Source organism: Alosa sapidissima, chromosome 9 (assembly GCF_018492685.1).
Source record: "Alosa sapidissima isolate fAloSap1 chromosome 9, fAloSap1.pri, whole genome shotgun sequence".
Lineage (NCBI taxonomy): Eukaryota > Metazoa > Chordata > Actinopteri > Clupeiformes > Clupeidae > Alosa > Alosa sapidissima.
The window spans coordinates 32,897,016-32,918,996 of record NC_055965.1 but is presented as its reverse complement, the minus strand read 5'-3'; the positions used below and the strand labels follow the sequence as shown (position 1 = coordinate 32,918,996).

The window sequence follows — 21,981 nt, the reverse complement described above, 5'->3', positions numbered from 1 at the left end:
TTCTCACCAGTGTGTGTGAGCATATGTTTTTAAAGAGCTAAACGGTACCAAAAAGCTTTTACACACTGGGAACATTTAACGTGTCTGTAACATGATATAACAAGATATGAAATCATTAACTGTACACATGTCTCAACTGTACTCAGTCTACCCTACAGTCTATGATGTAGATAGATAGATTTCAAATATACATAAGTTCTGAGAGTGTCGGTTCTCCCCTTATTAGACATTCTCTGACCTTGGTGAATGGAATTCCTCGTGGTTGGCAAACCAAACACACAACTACGCATTACTGCCCCCTCTTGGTATGGAGTTTCACTGCAGAAACATGGGTGGATGGATAGTCCAGCGGCAACATTCTAATTGTTTACAGTATGATGTAGATGTAGATAGATAGATTTCAAATAAACACCGGAGATGTTGAATTCCTAGTGCTATAGCTATTGGACTTCACACATCGGCCCATGAACAAGCAGGTCTATTTACAGTCAAAAACAAAATCACTAACAAAAACATCACTAACAGGGGGGTTTTCCAAGTATGTGGTTTAGTGACAAATTAACTCAAAGTGGTAAACCTCCTACAACAAGAGCCCTATGACATTGTTTTTAGGAGAATGAAGCCACATCACTAAAGTCACTAAACCACATACCACGCTAAAGTCACCAGGGTTGTGCACAATTTGAAAAAGAGAGAGGGAGAGCGAGAGAGAGATGGAGGAAGAGATGAAGAGAGCACGCCAGTGAAAAGAAAAGAAAAGAAAAGAAGGGCCGAGCTGTTGAAGGTGTGGGGGACTAGCGGCGGCACAGAGCTGTGCGTTAGCGGCCAGCACTCCAGCAGAGAAAGGTCACTGGCTGTCTCCCGGCAACGGACCGCCACCACGCCTCCCTTCTCTCACGCGCATCTCAAATCTACAGGAGTCTGCACCTGCTAAATATAGAACCACACGCATCTCAAATCTACAGGAGTCTGCACCTGCTAAATATAGAACCACACGCATCTCAAATCTACAGGAGTCTGCACCTGCTAAATATAGAACCACGCGCATCTCAAATCTACAGGAGTCTGCACCTGCTAAATATAGAACCACACGCATCTCAAATCTACAGGAGTCTGCACCTGCTAAATATAGAACCACACGCATCTCAAATCTACAGGAGTCTGCACCTGCTAAATATAGAACCACACGCATCTCAAATCTACAGGAGTCTGCACCTGCTAAATATAGAACCACACGCATCTCAAATCTGCAGGAGTCTGCGCCTGCTAAATATAGAACCACACGCATCTCAAATCTGCAGGAGTCAGCACCTGCTAAATATAGAACCACACGCATCTCAAATCTACAGGAGTCTGCACCTGCTAAATATAGAACCACACGCATCTCAAATCTACAGGAGTCTGCACCTGCTAAATATAGAACCACACGCATCTCAAATCTACAGGAGTCTGCACCTGCTAAATATAGAACCACACGCATCTCAAATCTACAGGAGTCTGCACCTGCTAAATATAGAACCACACGCATCTCAAATCTGCAGGAGTCTGCACCTGCTAAATATAGAACCACACGCATCTCAAATCTACAGGAGTCTGCACCTGCTAAATATAGAACCACACGCATCTCAAATCTGCAGGAGTCTGCGCCTGCTAAATATAGAACCACACGCATCTCAAATCTACAGGAGTCTGCACCTGCTAAATATAGAACCACACGCATCTCAAATCTACAGGAGTCTGCACCTGCTAAATATAGAACCACGCGCATCTCAAATCTACAGGAGTCTGCACCTGCTAAATATAGAACCACGCGCATCTCAAATCTACAGGAGTCTGCACCTGCTAAATATAGAACCACACGCATCTCAAATCTACAGGAGTCTGCACCTGCTAAATATAGTCTCATCTCTCACACGCATCTCAAATCTACAGGAGTCTGCACTTGCTAAATATAGAACCACACGCATCTCAAATCTACAGGAGTCTGCACCTGCTAAATATAGTTAAAGGTTCTGTCAGCGCCTCCCATCTCTCACACGCATCTCAAATCTACCGGAGTCTGCACCTGCTAAATATAGTGAAAGGTTCTGCCAGCGCCTGCTAAATATAGTGAAAGGTTCTGCCAGCGCCTGCTAAATATAGTGAAAGGTTCTGTCAGCAAGTCGGCTCACATCACAGGCGGCCGCCACGCTGTGCAATGATCGCCTCTTAACCGCACAAACCACAGGCCTTCATCCTGTGCTGTGAGGCACTTTGGTCTGTGTCGCTCCGCTTCGGGCACTGAGGTAGCCGCGCTGCCTTGACTTGTGGCTGGACGTAATTGCCTCCTGAGTGTTTGTTTATGACACAGAGAGAGATAATGTCCCCATGACTTTAACTCTGTGTCTAAAGAGCGATGTCTTAACAGAGATGTTTGATGATCCGTTGCCTTTTAATGCCAAAGACACAGCTGAATGTAAGGGGCGTGTCAGTTTACCAGGTGGACCAGGTGATATTTGATGAAGTCCCTACAGCTCTTTTAGGCTGTGATTAAACCAACAGTACAGTCAAGACTACAGTTCTCATTGGTCCTTAAACAGAACCCCACCCTATGATTACACACACACACACACACACTCTCTCTCTCTCTAAAACTCAGACTACACTAGATATTTTCCAAACGACCCAGCTGACTTTACAGGCTCCTGCTCCATACACATATATATGATAGATAGATAGATTGATTAGTATATGGATGGATGGATAGACTGACTGACTGATAGATATGCCTAATTGACATATGAGAGGAGTGTACCTGTAATAAAACCCCTTCAGCCACAGTTCGGACAGACAGGACCTCTACCGGACGCTGGTCCGGTAGAGGTCCTCGTTAAACTGGCCCGCCTGGATGAACTTGTTGTCCTGGATGAACTTGTTGTCCTGGATGAACTTGTTGTCCTGGATGAACTTGTTGTCCTGGATGAACTTGTTGTCCTGGATGTCCTTCTCCATCTGCTCTCTGGCTCCGACACCAGACACTGTCCCCCTCAGGGAGGAGAGACGGTGCGATTGGAGACGCATGCCCCCTCCTCCTGCCCGCTCCTCCTGCCCGCTCCTCCTGCCCCCTCCTCCTGCCCCCTCCTCCTGCCCGCTCCTCCTGCCCACTCCTCCTGCCCGCTCCTCCTCCTCCTGCCCCCTCCTCCTGCCCGCTCCTCCTGCCCCCTCCTCCTGCCCCCTCCTCCTCCCCCTCCTCCTGCCCCCTCCTCCTGCCCCCTCCTCCTGCCTCGCTCTCTCTCTCTCTCTCTCTCTCTCTCTCTCTCTCTCTCTCTCTCTCTCTCTCTCTCTCTCTCTCTCTCTCTCAATTCAATTCAAAGGTGCTTTATTGGCAGGACAAAAGCAGTCATACAAAACAGTGTATAGACATTTCTGTGTAACATACATGGATCTGAACTTAATGGAATATAAAATAATAATTATAATAATAGAATAGAGGGTGAGCGGAGTCCGAGAGCCCCCAGCGCTCCTACATTACCCAGCATCCCCTGTGTGCTCCACCCCCAGCGCTCCTACATTACCCAGCATCCCCTGTGTGCTCCGCCCCCAGCGCTCCTACATTACCCAGCATCCCCTGTGTGCTCCGCCCCCAGCGCTCCTACATTACCCAGCATCCCACACGGCTGTGTGCTCCACCCCCAGCGCTCCTACATTACCCAGCATCCCCTGTGTGCTCCGCCCCCAGCGCTCCTACATTACCCAGCATCCCACACGGCTGTGTGATCCGCCCCCAGCGCTCAGGCCTGAAGGCCTCGCTGGCTGTGTGCTCGGGCGACAGGCTCGTTGCGTTCGGTGGAAGCCCAGCCTGAGCTGTTTTTCCTTCCGCTGTTGAGGTTAAATAGCCGCCACCCCCCTCCTCCCACAACACACACACAACACACAACCCCCAGTCAGCCATGCTTGGGTCACGACTGAAACAATGGTGCTGTCCAAGGGCCTCCCTTCCATGCGGAGAGTGTGTGAAGGGCTTCTGCGGGACATCCATGTGAATCTCCTACATTACCCAGCATCCCACACGGATGTATATGCTGCTTACCTCGAAGGCCACTCCCAATGGGCCGTCCCTCACCGGCTCCAGCATCATGGCCGCCTCGTTGCAGTTGCCATAGAAACCGCCCCCGTAGTGGTACTCTGAGGCGTAGAGGCGGTTGTCTGGGACGGAGCGAGAGAGAGGAGGAGACACACAGGTGGATAGCAAGTGGGAGAGGCAGGAGCTAGTGACGGAGCGAGAGAGAGAGAGAGAGAGAGGAGGAGGAGACACACAGGTGGATAGCAAGTGGGAGAGGCAGGAGCTAGTGACGGACAGACAGACAAACGGACAGAGACAGAGTGACAGATGAATAACAAGAGAGGCAGAGCGGCCAGACACACTGATCCCCAGCATCCCACCCCACCCAGATAAACCAAAGCTTTGAGTCGCCCACACATATAAAATCCTTTCCCACACCAGGCACATTTATGAGGCTTCCCTCGAGAGTGTATCAACATATGGGATTTAAGATATGAAATCATATAAAATCCTTTCCCATACCATATCTCTCCAGGGTGTGTCATCTATGGGATACCTGAGCTGATCTATGTGAAAAAAAGTTTTCCACACTGAGCACATTTATAAGACATCTCTCCAGTGTGTACAAGCATGGATTTTGAGTTTCCCACATTCAATATATTTATGAGGTTTAGTGTGACTAAGCATATGGTCACACGCTGGACGACCTGGGAGGGAGTAATAAGCAGGACTGTAGGCTGGGCTGACATGTGGAAGATCCCCCAAGCCAGGCTGAGTTTCCTCATAAGGTCCACCTACGACACCCTCCCAAGCCCCAGCAACCTCTGTCTGTGGTATGGCTCAGAGGAGAGCTGCCAACTCTGCAATGCCCCAAATCCAAGCCTGCAGCACATCCTGTCAAGCTGCAAAACAGCACTGACCCAGGGTCGGTACAGGTGGCGCCATGACCGAGTCCTGCGGAAGCTAGCAGAGATCCTGGAGGTACGCAGGGCGGAAACAGCCAGGGAGCGCCTTTTACAGCCATCATGCCGGCCGATCCATTTGGTCAGAGAGGGAGGAGGGGCCCCTAACATCACGCAGCCACAGAGATCAGCCCTGTCAGGCAGTTCTGAGTGGAACCTGAGAGTGGACCTCGATCGGCAGCTCAGGTTTCCCACAGAGATCACCACAACCAACCTTCGACCAGACATTATTCTCTGGTCTGCCACAGCCCGGGCAGTAATCTTGGCAGAGCTCACTGTCCCGTGGGAGGGAGGAAAAAAGACCGGTACCACGACCTCACAGCCGAATGCAGACCGGTACCACGACCTCACAGCCGAATGCAGACCGGTACCACGACCTCACAGCCGAATGCAGACCGGTACCACGACCTCACAGCCGAATGCAGACCGGTACCACGACCTCACAGCCGAATGCAGAGAGGAACCACGACCTCACAGCCGAATGCAGACCGGTACCACGACCTCACAGCCGAATGCAGAGAGGTACCACGACCTCACAGCCGAATGCAGACCGGTACCACGACCTCACAGCCGAATGCAGAGAGGAACCACGACCTCACAGCCGAATGCAGACCGGTACCACGACCTCACAGCCGAATGCAGAGAGGTACCACGACCTCACAGCCGAATGCAGAGAGGTACCACGACCTCACAGCCGAATGCAGAGAGGAACCACGACCTCACAGCCGAATGCAGAGAGGCTGGGTGGTCAGCTGTCAGCTACCCGGTGGAAGTTGGCTGTAGGGGGTTTGTGGGAGCATCCACCCAGCGCTTCCTGAAGAACATGGGAGTCACAGGCCCCAAACTCAGAAAGGCCCTGAAAGACCTGGCTGAGGAGGCTGAGCAGGGAAGCTTCTGGCTTTGGTTAAGAAGGAAGGACCAGGCATGGGGAAAGCAAGGGTCCTAGGGTCACCTGCAGGGGGCGGTAGGGAGACGTCCCTGCCGTTGCTCCACCACCGTGAGATGTTCCGGGATTAATGGAGCGAAACATCAATGAAGGGTCGTTCCCGGCTGATGACCCTGCAGCTGCCTGCAATGGCACCGTCGGAGGTGCGGCAAGCAGAAATGCTCAGCAGGCGGTCACTTGCTGTGCTACCACCTGGTAATTCAGCTCCCACATTCCATATATTTATGAGGTTTAGTGTGACAATGGTAATTCAGCTCCCAACTTTGAATACAAGTTTTTCCACATTTATCTTAATGAATATCTTGACAAGATGCAGCAATTTTTAATGGATACAAGATGCAACACACATAGTAAAACACTAAACATGTCCACTGTTTTCTGGAATTGATTTGTTTGACATTATGGTGGTAATGAATTTCCAAATGGACATGCTAAATGTTACTGTTTATGTGTGTATGTAGGTAGCTAGACATCATAGTAATGCAAAAACGCTTTGCATTGCAAAATGCATTTTGTTTTTCAAAAAATCTTTCTCTTTCAACAGTTCATATGTTATCTTTAACCTATTTTCAATTATAGGGTTAACATGATTTGTAAATCATAACATCTGATATTAGATATGATGTATTTTAGAAATGCATATGTGATTGGAAGCCAATAAAGGTAGTTAGACACCATAGTATTACAAGAAAGGTCTGAAGTTTCCACTCACTGTCAATTACATGTGCAGTACCCTAACACCAAGGTAATGATTTGTCCTTTTTTGGTCATTCAAACATGTAGATTTTCATTCACATAATTACTAGGTTGTTGCCTTTTCTAACCAGTAGGTGGCAGTCCAGGATAAGAAATAGAACGTTGAGAAGAAAAAGACATAATTGAACAGTAGGAAAAACGGGGGGAAAGATACACTACGCCCATGACATTTTAAAGAATGACAGTGTAAACGTTTGCAAGTTAAAACGGTATGTAAGTCAGTAGGCCTACATCGATGTTTGGTGGCTATAAGTCTGTCAGGGATTTGACAGGCTAGAAGTTTGCGATTTATAAGGCTACCGCAACAAATATGTATAGGTAAGACAGTAGCCTACGATGTTTTGGTGGCTAGCTGGGTAGTTCTGTATTTCAGCAGAATTAACAGGCTAGAAGTTGGTATTTTATCTTAGGTAATGTCATGTATGAAAACTACATTGAAATGTAGAGGCAATAGGCTACCGACAATATGGCGACGGCGGCCATGTCATGTCATCAGTGTGCTAACTCGTAGCCTACCTCCGTATTGCGTTGCATTGTTCGTTCAGCATGATGCGAACTTCTGAGTTTCTACTCAGATTAGTTGCATTGAGGTGATACCAGAGCACGGCTACCTATTACACATTCTCTGGTGATATTTCAGACTTGACGAACTCCCATGGTCGGCAACGGGAATTCCTTACTGCAGAAATAATAGCCTAGATTGATGCTCCCGTCAGCGTCTGGGTCACGTCTGCCTCCTTCAATCATTGATAGCCAGACTGCACTGTGTCAAAATGTCACTTTGAAAATGTGATTAATCAGCTTTTTTTTTTTACGCATTAATATTTCTATGATCAATTAATCAACATGAACGTGTTATTTTGACAGTTATAACTACTGCAATACACCAATCTGTTACAGTGTTGCACTGAATGGAGAGATGGCCGTGGTGGTCAATGCATGCCATGTCCAACTACAGAAAAAGGAAGTTTGAAGGGGGGAAAAAATCACAAAATAAAAATCACATACTCTTTTTTGTTATGGCATAAAAAACAATGAAACAAATAAAATGACAACAGGTTCATTAAATCTCCTTTCAAAATCTTTATTTAGACATTTAAAAGTCAGAAACACATTTTATTTACATATTTCATATAAGTCAGAAAAACAAGCATGTAAACACACATAAAAACACTGACACCTCAGATCAGCAAATAATTTTTCAAAGATAATTCAGCAAATAACTAAACTTTAGGGAGAACAGAATACATCATATTGTTGTTGTTGAAAACATTCTCATAATCCACACATTCATTTTAGGGAAAGAGCATAATATAAAGAAAGCAATATCAGCATTTGTTTAGTTTCATCAAAACAGTAATTATATAATTATATAATTGAATATACATACATACATTACACATATGTATGAACAGTTGTGTGTGACTGATGTTCCTGCAGTTCTTTATACAGTCTATGGGCCAAAGCTGGAGCTATTGCCATAGCAACAAGCCCTGCTCCACTGCCAGGGCCACAGATCAACAGAATGGATGTTGCTACGGTTACGTGGTTACTGCGGAATGTTACACAGAGTCTTGACTTGATGAATTTAAGTCTGAATTTTGGCAGTTGGTTAAATAGACACCAGTGTTAAACAAACCACACACACACACACACACATTCAACTTCAAAAATATTAGCTTGATGTGTGTGATATGCCAGTGGGCAACATTAAATCTGATGCAAAGCAAAAATAATGTAATCTTTACTGTTTGTAAAAGAGCTTCTTGTGCCTACAAGCCTATATTACATTACAGTGTCATACAAACCACACACACACACACACATCTGAAAATGGAGGAGAATGAGAGAGAGAGAGAGAGGAAGAGAAGGGAGGGGGACAGAGACTGAGGATAGAGAGAGAGAGAGAGAAAGGGAGAAAAGGGTGGATGTACCTGTTGGAGGACGAGCTCATGTGATCTTGCGCAGGGACACTGAGGAGCCCCAATAAAGCCCAAACCCTGGATAGAGGGGCTCAGTGAATGTGGAGTGGAACGTGTGCAGGTGGGTGAGTGTGTCAGTGGAGACGCTGTAGAAGGACAGAGTGCCGGCCGGCCAGTCCAGGTAAACTCCTACTGTTCTGGAGCGGGAGGAGGGGGCAGGTATGTCAGTGTGTTTATTATTGTGCAGGACAGAGTATCTGTGATCACCAGAGCAGAACAGACTCCAGGACTTGGCATTCCGTCCCATTATGACGTCAGCACTGTCCCCTTTCCTCTCGATGCTTTTATAGGCCACAGATATACGAGCTCCACCATCATCACTCCTCTCAGCCTCCCAGTAGCAGCGTCCAGTCAGACCCTCTCTACACAACACCTGAGGATAGTATGTGGAGTCAAATCTCTCTGGGTGTTCAGGATACGGCTGCTGCTTCTCCACACGTGTCACCTTTCTGTTCCCCTCAGAGAGAGAGAGAAATCTGTTTGCTGTGTTTGGGTCCAGTGTGAGATCACAGGCATCTGCAGACAAGAGAGGAGGAGAGAACATGAGAACACACACACATACACACACACAGAGAGAGAACAGTACAAGAGGAGAGAACATGAGAACACACACACACACACAGATTGAGAGAACATGAGAACACACACACAGAGAGAACATGAGAACACACACACTCACATACAGAGAGAGAACAGTACAAACACAAACACCACTACCAGTACACACAGACACACACACTCATACATACCCTACCAGCGCGCGCACACACACACACACACACACACAAACACACCACTCCCTACCAGCGCACACACACACACACACAAACACACACACCACTACCCTACCAGCGCACGCACACACACACCACTACCCTACCAGCACATACACACACACACACCACTACCCTACCAGCGCACACACACAAACACACACCACTACCCTACCAGGCACACACACACAAACACACACACCACTACCCTACCAGCGCACACACACACACACACACACACCACTACCCTACCAGTGCACACACACACACACACAAACACACACACACCACTACCCTACCAGCGCACACACACACACACACACATCACTACCCTACCTGCACACACACACACCACTACCCTACCAGCAAACACACACACACCACTACCCCACCAGCACACACACACAGACACACACCACTACCCTACCAGCACAAACACACACACAAACACCACTACCCTACAAGCACACACACACACACACACACACACATACAAAGAGAGAACAGTACAAACACACACACCACTACCAGTACACATAGACACACACACACACACTCATACATACCCTACCAGCGCACACAGACACACACACACACAAACACCACTACCCTACCAGTACACATACACACACACACCACTACCCTACCAGCACACGCACACACACACACACACACACACACATACACACCACTATCCTACCAGCACACACACACCACTACCCTACCAACACACACACACACACCGCTACCCTACCAACACACACACACACACATACACACCACTACTCTACCAGCACAAACACACACACACACCACTACCCTACCAGCACACACACACACCACTACCCTGCCAGCACACACACACACACACACAAACACAAACACACCTACCCTACCAACACACACACACACACACACACCACTACCCTACCAGCACACACACACACACACACACCACTACCCTACCAGCACACACACACACACACATAACTGCCCTACCAGCACACACACACATACACACCACTACCCTACCAGCACAAACACACACACCACTACCCTACCAGCACACACACACTTACACACACACACCACTACCCTACCAGCACAAACACACACACCCATACACACCACTACCCTACACACCACTACCCTACACACACACAAACCACTGTCGTACCAGCACACACAAACACACACACACACACACACACACAACTACCCTAGCAGTACACCAACACACACACCACTACCCTACCAGTAAACACACACACAAACACACACCATTACCCTACCAGCACAAACACACACACACAACACTACCCTACCAGCACAAACACACACACACACACACACAAACCACTGCCCTACCAGCACACACACACACACACACACAGACACCACTAAACCTGCCAGCACACACACACACAAACACAAACACACCTACCCTACCAACACACACACCACTACCCGCAGACATGAGGAGAGGAGAGAACATGAGAACACACACACACAGAGAACATGAGAACACACACACACATACAGAGAGAGAACATGAGAACACATACACACATACACAGAGAGAGAACATGAAAACACACACACACACACACACACACCAAATCAACACAAACACACACACAGGCATCTGCAGACGAGAGGAGAGAACATGAGAACACACACACACACACACACACACACAGATAGAACATGAGAACACACACATATACAGAGAGAGAGAGAAACATGACAACACACACACACTTCTGCTCAGATCACACAGACATCTGCTAACATCACACATCACACACACTAGACACAGACATAAACACACACACCCTCTCACACAGAAACAGAAACACACACACACACACACTCCTGCTCACATCACACACACACACACTTCTGCTCACATCAAAACACACACACCACTACCCTACCAGCACACACACACACACATACACACTACTACCCTACCAGCACACACACACACACACACACACCACTACCCTACCAGCACACACACACACACACCACTACCCTACCAGCACACAAACAGACCACTACCCTACCAGCACACACACACACACACACCACTACCCTGCCAGCACAAACACACACACACACACCACTACCCTACCCACACACACACAAACCACTGCCGTACCAGCACACACAAACACATACCACTACCCTACCAGCACACTAACACACACATACACACACCACTACCCTACCAGCACACACACACACACACACCACTACCCTACCGGCACACACACCCACCACTACCCTACCAGCACACCCACCCACACACACACAAACACACACACACCACTACCCTACCAGCACACACACACACACACACACACCACTACCCTACTAGCACACCCACCCACCCACACACACACACAAACACACACACACACACCAGCACAAACACACACACCCATACACACCACTACTCTACCCACACACACACAAACCACTGCCGTACCAGCACACACACACACACTCATACATACCCTACCAGGATACACACACACAACTACCCTACCAGTACACCCACACACACACCACTACCCTACCAGCATACACACACACACCACTACCCTACCATCTCACACACACACACACACACACACACACACAAACACCACTACCCTGCACACATGAGGAGAGGAGAGAACATGAGAACACACACACATCCACACACACATACACAGAGAGAACATGAGAACACACACACATCCACACACACATACACAGAGAGAACATGAGAACACACACACATACAGAGAGAGAACAAGAGAAGACACACACACACACAGAGAGGGAACATGAAAACACACACACACACACCAAATCAACACAAACATACACACAGGCATCTGCAGACGAGAGGAGAGAACAGAGACACACATACACACGCACACATACAGAGATAGAACATGAGAACACACACACATATACAGAGAGAGAGAAACATGACAACACACACACACTTCTGCTCACATCACACACACGTCTGCTAACATCACACATCACACACTAGACACAGACATAAACACACACACCCTCTCACACAGAAACAGAAACACACACACACTTCTGTTCACATCACACACATCACACACACTCCTGCTCACATCACACACACACACACACACACACACACACTCCTGCTCACATCACACACACACATTTCTGGTCACATCACACACACACATCCGCTCACACACACATACACTTCTGCTTCTATCACACACACACACTTCTACTCACATCACATCACACACTCTATCTAATTCAATCTAATTGCGATTTTTCTCACCAATATTGCGATTGCGATATGCGATTATTTTTAAGCTCTTTATCTTCTGTCTTATTCAACAAAGACAAGCAATATATTATTCTATAGACCAACACAAAATTAGATAAGTTAAACATAAACTGTTCTTTCCTGGAGCCCATGCCTATGTTATGATGGCATTAGGTCATTGAATAAGATTGATGAATAAAACATTTTTTATTATTTAATCACATTAGTAGACCTATATTTGTTGAACTTCCAGCCTTGTAAACATTTATTGATTCTGATACGTTTCTATTTCATGTAGATATGATCTTCTTTCGTTAGTTAACAAATAGGTCTACATGTAGTGGGACTGACACGGCTTCTCCTTGTCCTGTGGCACACACACACACACACACCACACACACACACACACACACAGACCCACACACACACACCACACACACACACACACACACACACAGACCCACTCCTCTCCTCTGTAGGCTACTTGCACGTGAATCGGAACAAACTACTGTAGATTGTTGTAGCGCAAATAAATGCGGCCGAATGACCGTTCGGCTCGGTTTTAACTAAAGGTTAGCATCATCAACACCACAGCGCAATACGCATGCATGCAAATGAACTAGTTTGTTCATATCACAACAAAGCCAATCGGGGAGACAAAACTCTTTAAACAGGCAAAGTTAGCAGCAGTTAGCAGCATGTATGTAGCCTAGACCCTTAGCTGGTAAGCTAATGTTAGAACAGCTGAGTTTTTGGTGGTTAGCTGTGTCAACTACTTGCGGATAACGCAAATGCCCCCACTGTCACTGTACTCCAGTAAACAAAGTCCCCAGTGCACAGGTCAATGGCTGCTGTGCAGCCTATACAGTCGTGGAGTTTTAATCGTCAGCTGGACAAGTGAACGAAGTTACCAGTCAGAGTAGCAGCACAGGGGAATTATGAACTAGAACCAGGGACATGGCAGGTTCGAGCAAAAGGTAATGAAGAGGTTTATTTTTAACCAAAGTAGCTCTACTGATCAGACCTTTCTTGACACTGTTAGCTGGTCCTCTTGTTTAAATTTTTTGCTTCTTCAGTGGTCGGTGTGAAGAGTCGGTGGCGCGTCGGCAAGCGCAAGTATAAATGCGTTTTGGTGACGTCACATATTACGAAGCGTAATCGCAGCCTTTGCGGTTTAAAAATCGCGTTTCATCATATCGCGATATTATCGCAAATGCAATAAATCGTTCAGCCCTACACTTCTCACACACACACTTCTGCTCCTATCACACACACAGACATACACACACACACTTCTGCTCACATCACACACACACACACACTTCTCACACACTTCTGCTCACATCACACACACACACACACTTCTCGCACACACACTTCTGCTCACATCACACACACACACATTTCTACTCACATCTCATCACACACTCACTTCTGCTCCCATCACACACACACACACACACACATTTCTACTCACATCTCATCACACACACACACACTTCTCACATACACACTTCTGCTCCCATCACACACACACACACACACTTCTACTCACATCACATCACACACTTTTCACATTAACACGTACACAAACACTCATCTGCTCACATCACACACACACACAGACACACATTTCTGGTCACCTCACACACACAGACACACTAAACACACACACTGTACACAATACTGTAACATACACACACAAACATTCATTCACACAGGTTAGCAAACCTTGCTATCACACACACACACACACACACACACACACACTTCTGCTCACATCACACACACACACACACACACTTCCGCTCACACAGAAACACACACATACTTCTGCTCACATCACACACACACACTTTCAAGCACACCATACTATAACACCCACACAGAATATTTTGTGGCATGTCATGTTTTACCAAATACACACACACAGCTACAAGACTCCCATACACACATTCAAGCTAAAACATGTGAATGATCACAAATACTAAATAAACAATTAACTTACATTTCAGCAAACGTGGTCGTGCTCTGTCTAAAGAAGTGTGGTCAGTTCTGTAAGAAAAACGAAATGTCACACACGGTCAGTTCTGAAAAACAAAATGTCACACACACGTACCATTTGACAGATCTCAACGCTGTTCTTTTTCTGTTTGTGCCACCTGTGAAATGTGATTTATTATCCCACAGAAAATAGCCTGCTGCCGTACATGTTTTTCCTGATATAAAGTAATGAAGTAAATCTCTTTCCAGCTGTCTTTATCGCATACAAAGGCATCCAAGGTGACGCCTCAAGACCCCTCTAGTTCTCAGGAGACAATCATGAAGTAAAATGCCCCGACACTGTCTGTCCCATAGACTGTATATATAGAACTGGACAGTGTGGCTGCATTCTACAGTGTTCTATGGAATTGAAGCCGCCGAGGCGACGCCATCTTGGAAAATTTGGAGCCAATTTGAAGTGCGGCTGCGCAGCAAAGGTTGAAGCATGCGCAGTGAAGAGGAGTCGCGGTCAGGCACGCCCACTCAGTTGCCACTCAGCGAGTTAAACACGCCCCTTGTCAAGTGAAACCCGCCCCCTTCTCCTTTCCACAACGCAGGTCGACTCGGCGCCGAAGGCTAGCTGGCTGGATGAATTTTACGGCTGTGACTGAGTTAGCTAAACAGTACAAACAACAATCGGTTTGTTCTTATCTGGTAAGTGTTGCGTATCAACTGAAACGTTTTTTTTGTCTATTGGTGTTCTTAAATACGTCTAAGAGAGCTTATTATGTTGATTATAGACTGTGACAATTTAGTATGGTGAATACTAATGAGCTAACAACAGAAATACGGACAGCAATTTACATGCTAACGTTAGCAGCTACATTAACGTTACCGGGAGGCTAAGTTAGTCGTTGAAGTGAAGATTAGCACACAGCTCCCTTAACAGTCGATGCATGATATACTTGGTTTTATTAGTTGTTGCTGTTTTCAAATATCATGTATGCCATCTCAACATGGAGTAACCATTGACTGTACATGGGGATTAATAACACTAGACAGTCAGTACAGTATATGATGTGATAAAGCAACGGTATGATGTGATAAAGCAACGCAAGTTAACGTTAACGTAATGTGAAGCATGGACCTCATCAACCCGTCATGTTAATGTAACTACTAGCCAGTTTGCCAGCTTTGCATTTTTTCTAACGTTAACGACAGACACCTCTGTTAGAGCTACTTCTGTGATGGTAGGTTGGTAGCATAGACTGTAAAAAATAGGTCGGTAGTTGTAGACCGCATAAGTGAATGATCGATAAATGAAACGCCTGCATTAAACACTACGCCAAGAACCAGTCACTTCCCAGGGATATCGGTGAACATTTGAGAAAGACCTTAGTTTGTCATCTAACGTCCATGATCAGTCATACTGATAACGTTATTTTTCAAGCTGACGCAAGTTAATAACATTCACACCGCATATTTAAATGTGTAGTTAACATTATAGGTAGGCTGTGAAGTTTATTGCACACATATATTTAATTAATTGGTATTACTAGTGGTGTTGAGTGCCTGATTAGATGCTTTGTAATGTTGTAAAATTGTCTGACTAACTTTATTGTAACTTTCCTTTTTGCAGGTAAGATATGGGTGATGGCTGAATGTACTGGAGGTGGCAGCAAGGTGGTCTTCATGGTCTACATTAGTCTGCAAGCAAGGGAATGCCTACGTGAAGATGTTTGGCTGGGGTGGTCTGAGGTGGCATGTCCTCCCCCTTTCTCCAAGTACCCTGACATCCATCTCCCTGACATCATCACCCACCATCACTGGATCAACCTGAAGCCACTTATACATGGGACATGGCACAGCACCACTACGTTCTGAAAACACATGACTTTCAATAACTTGCATGGCACCAAGAAAGGTCTGCCTCTGCTCTGAACCTTCTGTTAATGTGACATCATTTATACTTGAGGCTGTACACATCCCTTTGTTTCTATTTTCTTTATTGATGTCACCCAAACTTCAACTTTCTGTATGCCCCTGAACTCGCACAAATTGTAAATTGCAATGCGCCATTTAACTAGTGGTGTAGTCGAGTTAGTTAGTTGTAGTGGTGGGTATACTGTAAGCAACCCCAAATGTTATTAAATACATGTCCTTGCCTATTTTAAATGGGTTTACTGTGTAGTCCTGTGTATCACGTAGACTATACCACGGTCATTTAACTGCCTTGGTATTTAAGTCAGAGGCCATTGCTTAGTATTTAACTGTAGCCCACACAAAGATGTAGATGTTACAAGAATATTAATATCAGAATAATTATTGGTTGATACTAAATCAATATTGAATGTTTTGTTTTTATTTCTTTTGTGTGATCTATCATTCAGAATGCTGCAACATGACTGGTCTTCAATCAGCCAAAGAGGACAAATCGTAACTCCTCTCCTAGTTACTCTCCATTGGCTCCCTACAGTAGACAGAATTAAATTTAAATCTCTCACTTTGGCCTATAGGACACTGACTGGATCTGCTCCTTGTTATTTTAATTCAATGATCAAGATATACATCCCCAACCGCCCACTGTGGTCTGATGAGCTTCTGTTGTGTCGACCAGTCTTAAACGCTAGGTCAAATTCAAGACCTATTCAAATTCAATTTTCCTCAGTGGTTCCATGTTGGTGGAATGAGTTGCCCAGTGCTCTTCGTTCTTGTGATAGTTTTTGGTCTTTTAAGCACTTCTTATACATTATGGTTTGTATGCAGTAGTACTGTTTTATTTTCATTATAGGCTGTTGATTAATTTAACATTGTTTATTATTGATATTCTCCTTAATGTAGTCTTACCATGTTATGGTTATTATATTATTGATTGAATGGGCATTATTATTTATTATTGCTTTCCCCCTTCATTGTTTATTTCATTAGGCTATTGATTGATCCCTGTTTTAAGTATTATATTGTTTTGTATTTGTTAAGGGTAACCATAACCATCATCATCATAATAATGTGGTATTTTCTTATGCACTTGAAACAAAGAATAAAAATGTTTCTTTAAACGTAGTACCACTTTAAACACATCACACACTGAACAGCAAAGTAGCTTCCTGATTATGTGTAAAATGTTTACAGAGTATCCTGTCCTGATGTAGTAGGTCCATGTTCTCATATTTTTACAGCTGACATGAAGGCTGCAGTATTACATTTTTGATTTATAATGGAGCACCCTCTCTGGTGAAAGACTAGCAAGCCTGTGGTAGAGGCATACGATTACAGACATTGAGAGAGCCTATCAATGAGTTGTCAGTTTTCAATTTAGACGTATTATTTTGAAATGATGTACGTCTACGGGAGGATTTACACATCACTGGCAAGACCTGATCAAATCATACTAATGCAAAATGCTTCTCCAGCAGTGCAATCGCAGGTAACAACGATACCTTAACGCATTTTCAGATACCGCTGTTCTGAGCATACTAAGCATTTGTAACTTTGAATCCCTCCTCACGTTAAGCTATGGTCCAATAATGTGTTCACTAAAACACAAGTAACGTTATTTGTCGGCCTGATTCATAAATGGGCATACCGAGGTTGCCGACCTAGCAGGCTAGGTGGCGTTTTTTGCCATTCGCAAAACTAAGCAAGAGTTAACGTTAATGAAACTTTACATCGCCTTCTCCACTGACAAAGTATATTCAAATGAAGTTGCAACGATGATGGCGGCAATCACTGGCTACGTTAAACCATTTGAAACAAGTAGGACTGTAAATGATGGTGACTATGGCTAACGTCACTTCGGATCAATATAGCAGAGCCCTTTTACTTTACCTATCAACTGGCTAATGCTAGCATGATGTAGCATGCTATGAGCTAATATACTTAGCATCTACGAAAGAACAGAACATATCTTTTTTCACAAAGAATCTGTCACAACTAACAACGATGTCTCTTACCAGCAACTACACAATGTATGACTATCAATATGTATTTAGTCAGACTGTGATAAGATATAGCCTAATGATAATAACAGCAACACTTATTTAGGCTAGATTATGTGTCGAAATCAGGTGTTGTTAAAATAAGTGAGCGATGACGCGGTAGTGTCTGCAGCCAGCCAGCTGTCAATCATAGGTGTAAACACGCCCTTTTAGATTTGTTAATATAACATAAAAAAAAATAATTTCAGCGAGAAAAGAAAAATTGTGTGTATTGAAGCACCTTGAAAACTATTTTTTCGAATAAAAAGTTGTTGATACAAAAATAGTTTTAGATGAGAAAAGTGACACTGAAAGTTGGCTACTTGGCCATTGAAATACATGGGGATGGGCGGAGTTACACATTGTACTGCAGCCAGCCACCAGGGGGCTCTGGACTAACGCTCGCATCACTCTTAACAGACGGCACACTGTCCAGTTCTATATATACAGTCTATGGTCTGTCCTGTACTTAGATTAGAGTTAGTGAGCAACCTGAGGACTCCCTTTGAATAACAAATGCACATTCCAGCAGTGAAACTCCATTATTTAATGCATGATCAGGGACCACCAGCAACACCTTCACAGTCCAACCCTGAATTAATGATCGTTTGTTGTACCACTTTCTTTGGTTACTGACATATTGTCACATACAGCAAACATCACCTCACCATCTGCTAGCTGCCTGAATACACTTTAAAAAAAACACGGTCTCTTAGGACAGCCACAAAAACGGCAACTAAAACAGACTAGTCCAACCTGGACCATGAAACATAAGCTGTTCCAGCCAATCACCGACAACACCTTCAGGAGGAGTTTCACAGGAGGGAGAGGCGAGGTAGCTCTCTGTTTTGTTTGAACTTCAACAGAAGTGACATTACCCAACATTGCTTAGAGTACCTTTAACTTGGTTAAATTTGAGCTACTTCATAGGTGTCCTGATATACAGAATTAATAGCCTCTCTGTCAGACAATCAGAAAATAGCATTTCTTGTCTGCCGGGGATAAACTGTTCCCTGTCTGTCTGCTCATCTCCTTGTCTTTCTGTTAATCTCACAGCCTGGAATCTGAGAGGCATTCAAATTGGTAAATGTTTGTGGCAAATATGCTTTCTCTGAATAGTAAGATTTAATACAATTTGGTGCAAAGAGTCCATTTTAACAGTAACTCTTTCCAGCTCCACTGAGTGTTCAGAAATGTTCGCACAGAACTCAAGACAAACAGAAAGCAGAGGTTCCTACACTTTCAGCTATGTTTGCAACACACCTCTAAACTATCTTTGAACGCATCTCTAAATATTTGCATTGGATTGTGGATGCAGCTATTATAATACACATTTGAAAATAGGCCAGTACACTCGGTATTAAGAAATAACTATGGTCTCCACAATGGAGACAATGTTTAAATACACTAGGGTTTCTTTCTGAACATACCTCAGTATCTCCAGTTTACAGACAGGATCCTCCAGTCTAGCAGATAACAGCTTCATTCCTGATTCTCCAGGATAATTGTAGTTGAGATCCAGTTCTTTTAGATGAGAGGGAAAGGGGGTTGAAACCAGAAAACCACAGCCCTTCTCTGAGATGAGACAATCAGAGAGCCTGAGAGACAGACAGACAGAGAGAGAGAGAGAGAGAGAGAGAGAGAGAGAGAATGTCCTTTTCATTGTTTTTACATGCATCAACTGGTGACATTGTGTTAATCTGAAGTTATTTGTTTTGTTTTACAACAGATAGGTCTGGCTAAACTATTTCTTAATTTCTGACTGGACAAGAGACATTCCCTGACTGGCGATATCTAAGGACATCCGCACTTGGACAGTCCGCTTTTTGCTCTGAATTGTCCAGTGTGAGCATCACATTTGACAGCTATTGAGTGAGAAAATGGAGTAAGTAGAATAGGGTGAATGTTCAATTCAGCATATGACATAATATGAACGAGTGGGCTCTGCAAAATCACTGTGTGCACAAGCACATATAGCCTCTCTCAACCTGAACTTGGCTCTCCGGTGTCGCGTTTGGCTCCCCGTGGAGATTGGAACTACTGGAACTATTTTCCGGGCGGATGTTGAATGAAAAAATATAAATAAATTAGTTAGAAACCGTTAGAAAACACAATTTGATGTCTTTTAACTCAACTAGTTAGAACTGTTGTATGAAAGCAATATGGCAGAGTGGCGTTGGTAGCAGATATAGCCATGGCTGTGATTACCTGCAGCACAAGGCCGAATAAAAGCCATGGCATTATGTGCTACCAACGCCCCTCTCACTTGTGCCATATTGCTTCATCATAAACTAATATGACAGAGATTTGATCAGTTCAGACATTTTAAAACTCACAAATAAGCTCAAAAGTAGAATGACACCTGCACAATGATATCAGGGTAGGATGTTAATTGCTACTTTTTCCATTTTGCTGACCAGTTGATGTTCCATTGTTATGTTGTCATGGTTCTTCTAACTAATGAGGACATTTCAGACAAAGATACAAAGACTACAAAGAAACTTCTGCACCCACCTTAATGTTTGTATTGTGCAGTTGGAACTGGACAGTCCCTTAGAGAGAAGCTGAACTCCAAAATCCCCAAGGTCATTGTCACTCAAGTCCAGCTGTTGCAGGGAGTTTGGTGACTGTAGGACTGAAGCCACAATCTCACAAGACGTATCTGCGAGTTTACAATCAGCAAGCCTGCATAAGAACACAACAAAAGATAACATGAATAAATGGAAGATATACTGTTTACACAATGCCCTGATCAATAAAAATCAAGAACAGAACATCAGATCAGATCACTACTGTCCACCACTGTCATATCACTACTCTGGTCAGCAGCTAGTCAAAGAATTCACTTGCACTAATTTAATATAGATTGTCCCCATGTAACCTGCGTTGTGTTGAACCTGCGCGATTCAGCCCTGCACACGCCCGGACTCGAACCCGCGAACAGCAGCACCTCGGATCGGGAGGCGAGCGCGCTAACAATTGAGCCAATAGCCCAGGCTACTGGCTGCATTCCAGCAGCACTCTTGAGACGTCAGGGAGTGAGGTTTACCAACGTTCCACAAGCATAGCTAAGCTAGCTGACATCCGTTACATTCACATGTTGTCTCTAACCCTCAAAGAGGTTAGATGCTTAAGCCTCTCTCAACCTGAACTTGGCTCTCCGGTGTCGCGTTTGGCTCCCCGTGGAGATTGGAACTACTGGAACTATTTTCCGGGCGGATGTTGAATGAAAAAAAAATAA

General features: G+C 44.9%; 5 protein-coding genes across 6 annotated transcripts in view; all 5 read right to left on the bottom strand.

Moving 5' to 3' along the window:
* LOC121718943 (zinc finger protein 239-like) overlaps positions 1–21,981 on the bottom strand; it is a 627,858-nt gene that overhangs the window by 132,999 nt on the left and 472,878 nt on the right. The gene's annotated exons all lie outside the window — the stretch shown is intronic.
* The window catches only part of LOC121718854 (zinc finger protein 665-like), a 1,212,449-nt gene that overhangs the window by 1,005,926 nt on the left and 184,542 nt on the right, over positions 1–21,981 (bottom strand).
* LOC121718796 (NACHT, LRR and PYD domains-containing protein 3-like) overlaps positions 1–21,981 on the bottom strand; it is an 800,724-nt gene that overhangs the window by 646,622 nt on the left and 132,121 nt on the right. The window contains exon 7 of one of the 3 annotated variants that reach the window (XM_042103998.1): positions 21,255–21,425. The exons of the other annotated variants lie outside the window; for them this stretch is intronic. Coding sequence (XP_041959932.1) covers positions 21,255–21,425 — 171 coding nt within the window. The remainder of the gene's footprint in view (positions 1–21,254; positions 21,426–21,981) is intronic. 3 annotated transcript variants of the gene reach the window in all.
* Positions 1–21,981, bottom strand: part of LOC121718792 (protein NLRC5-like) — a 787,595-nt gene that overhangs the window by 732,090 nt on the left and 33,524 nt on the right. The gene's annotated exons all lie outside the window — the stretch shown is intronic.
* On the bottom strand, positions 7,859–20,778 carry LOC121718990 (stonustoxin subunit beta-like). The gene is made up of 4 exons (XM_042104479.1): positions 20,729–20,778; positions 20,171–20,338; positions 14,789–14,835; positions 7,859–9,204 (listed from the first exon to the last, which is right to left on the bottom strand). Exons 2-4 carry the CDS (start codon positions 20,224–20,226, stop codon positions 8,657–8,659), a joined length of 651 nt encoding a protein of 216 aa, XP_041960413.1. The 5' UTR covers positions 20,227–20,338; positions 20,729–20,778; the 3' UTR covers positions 7,859–8,656.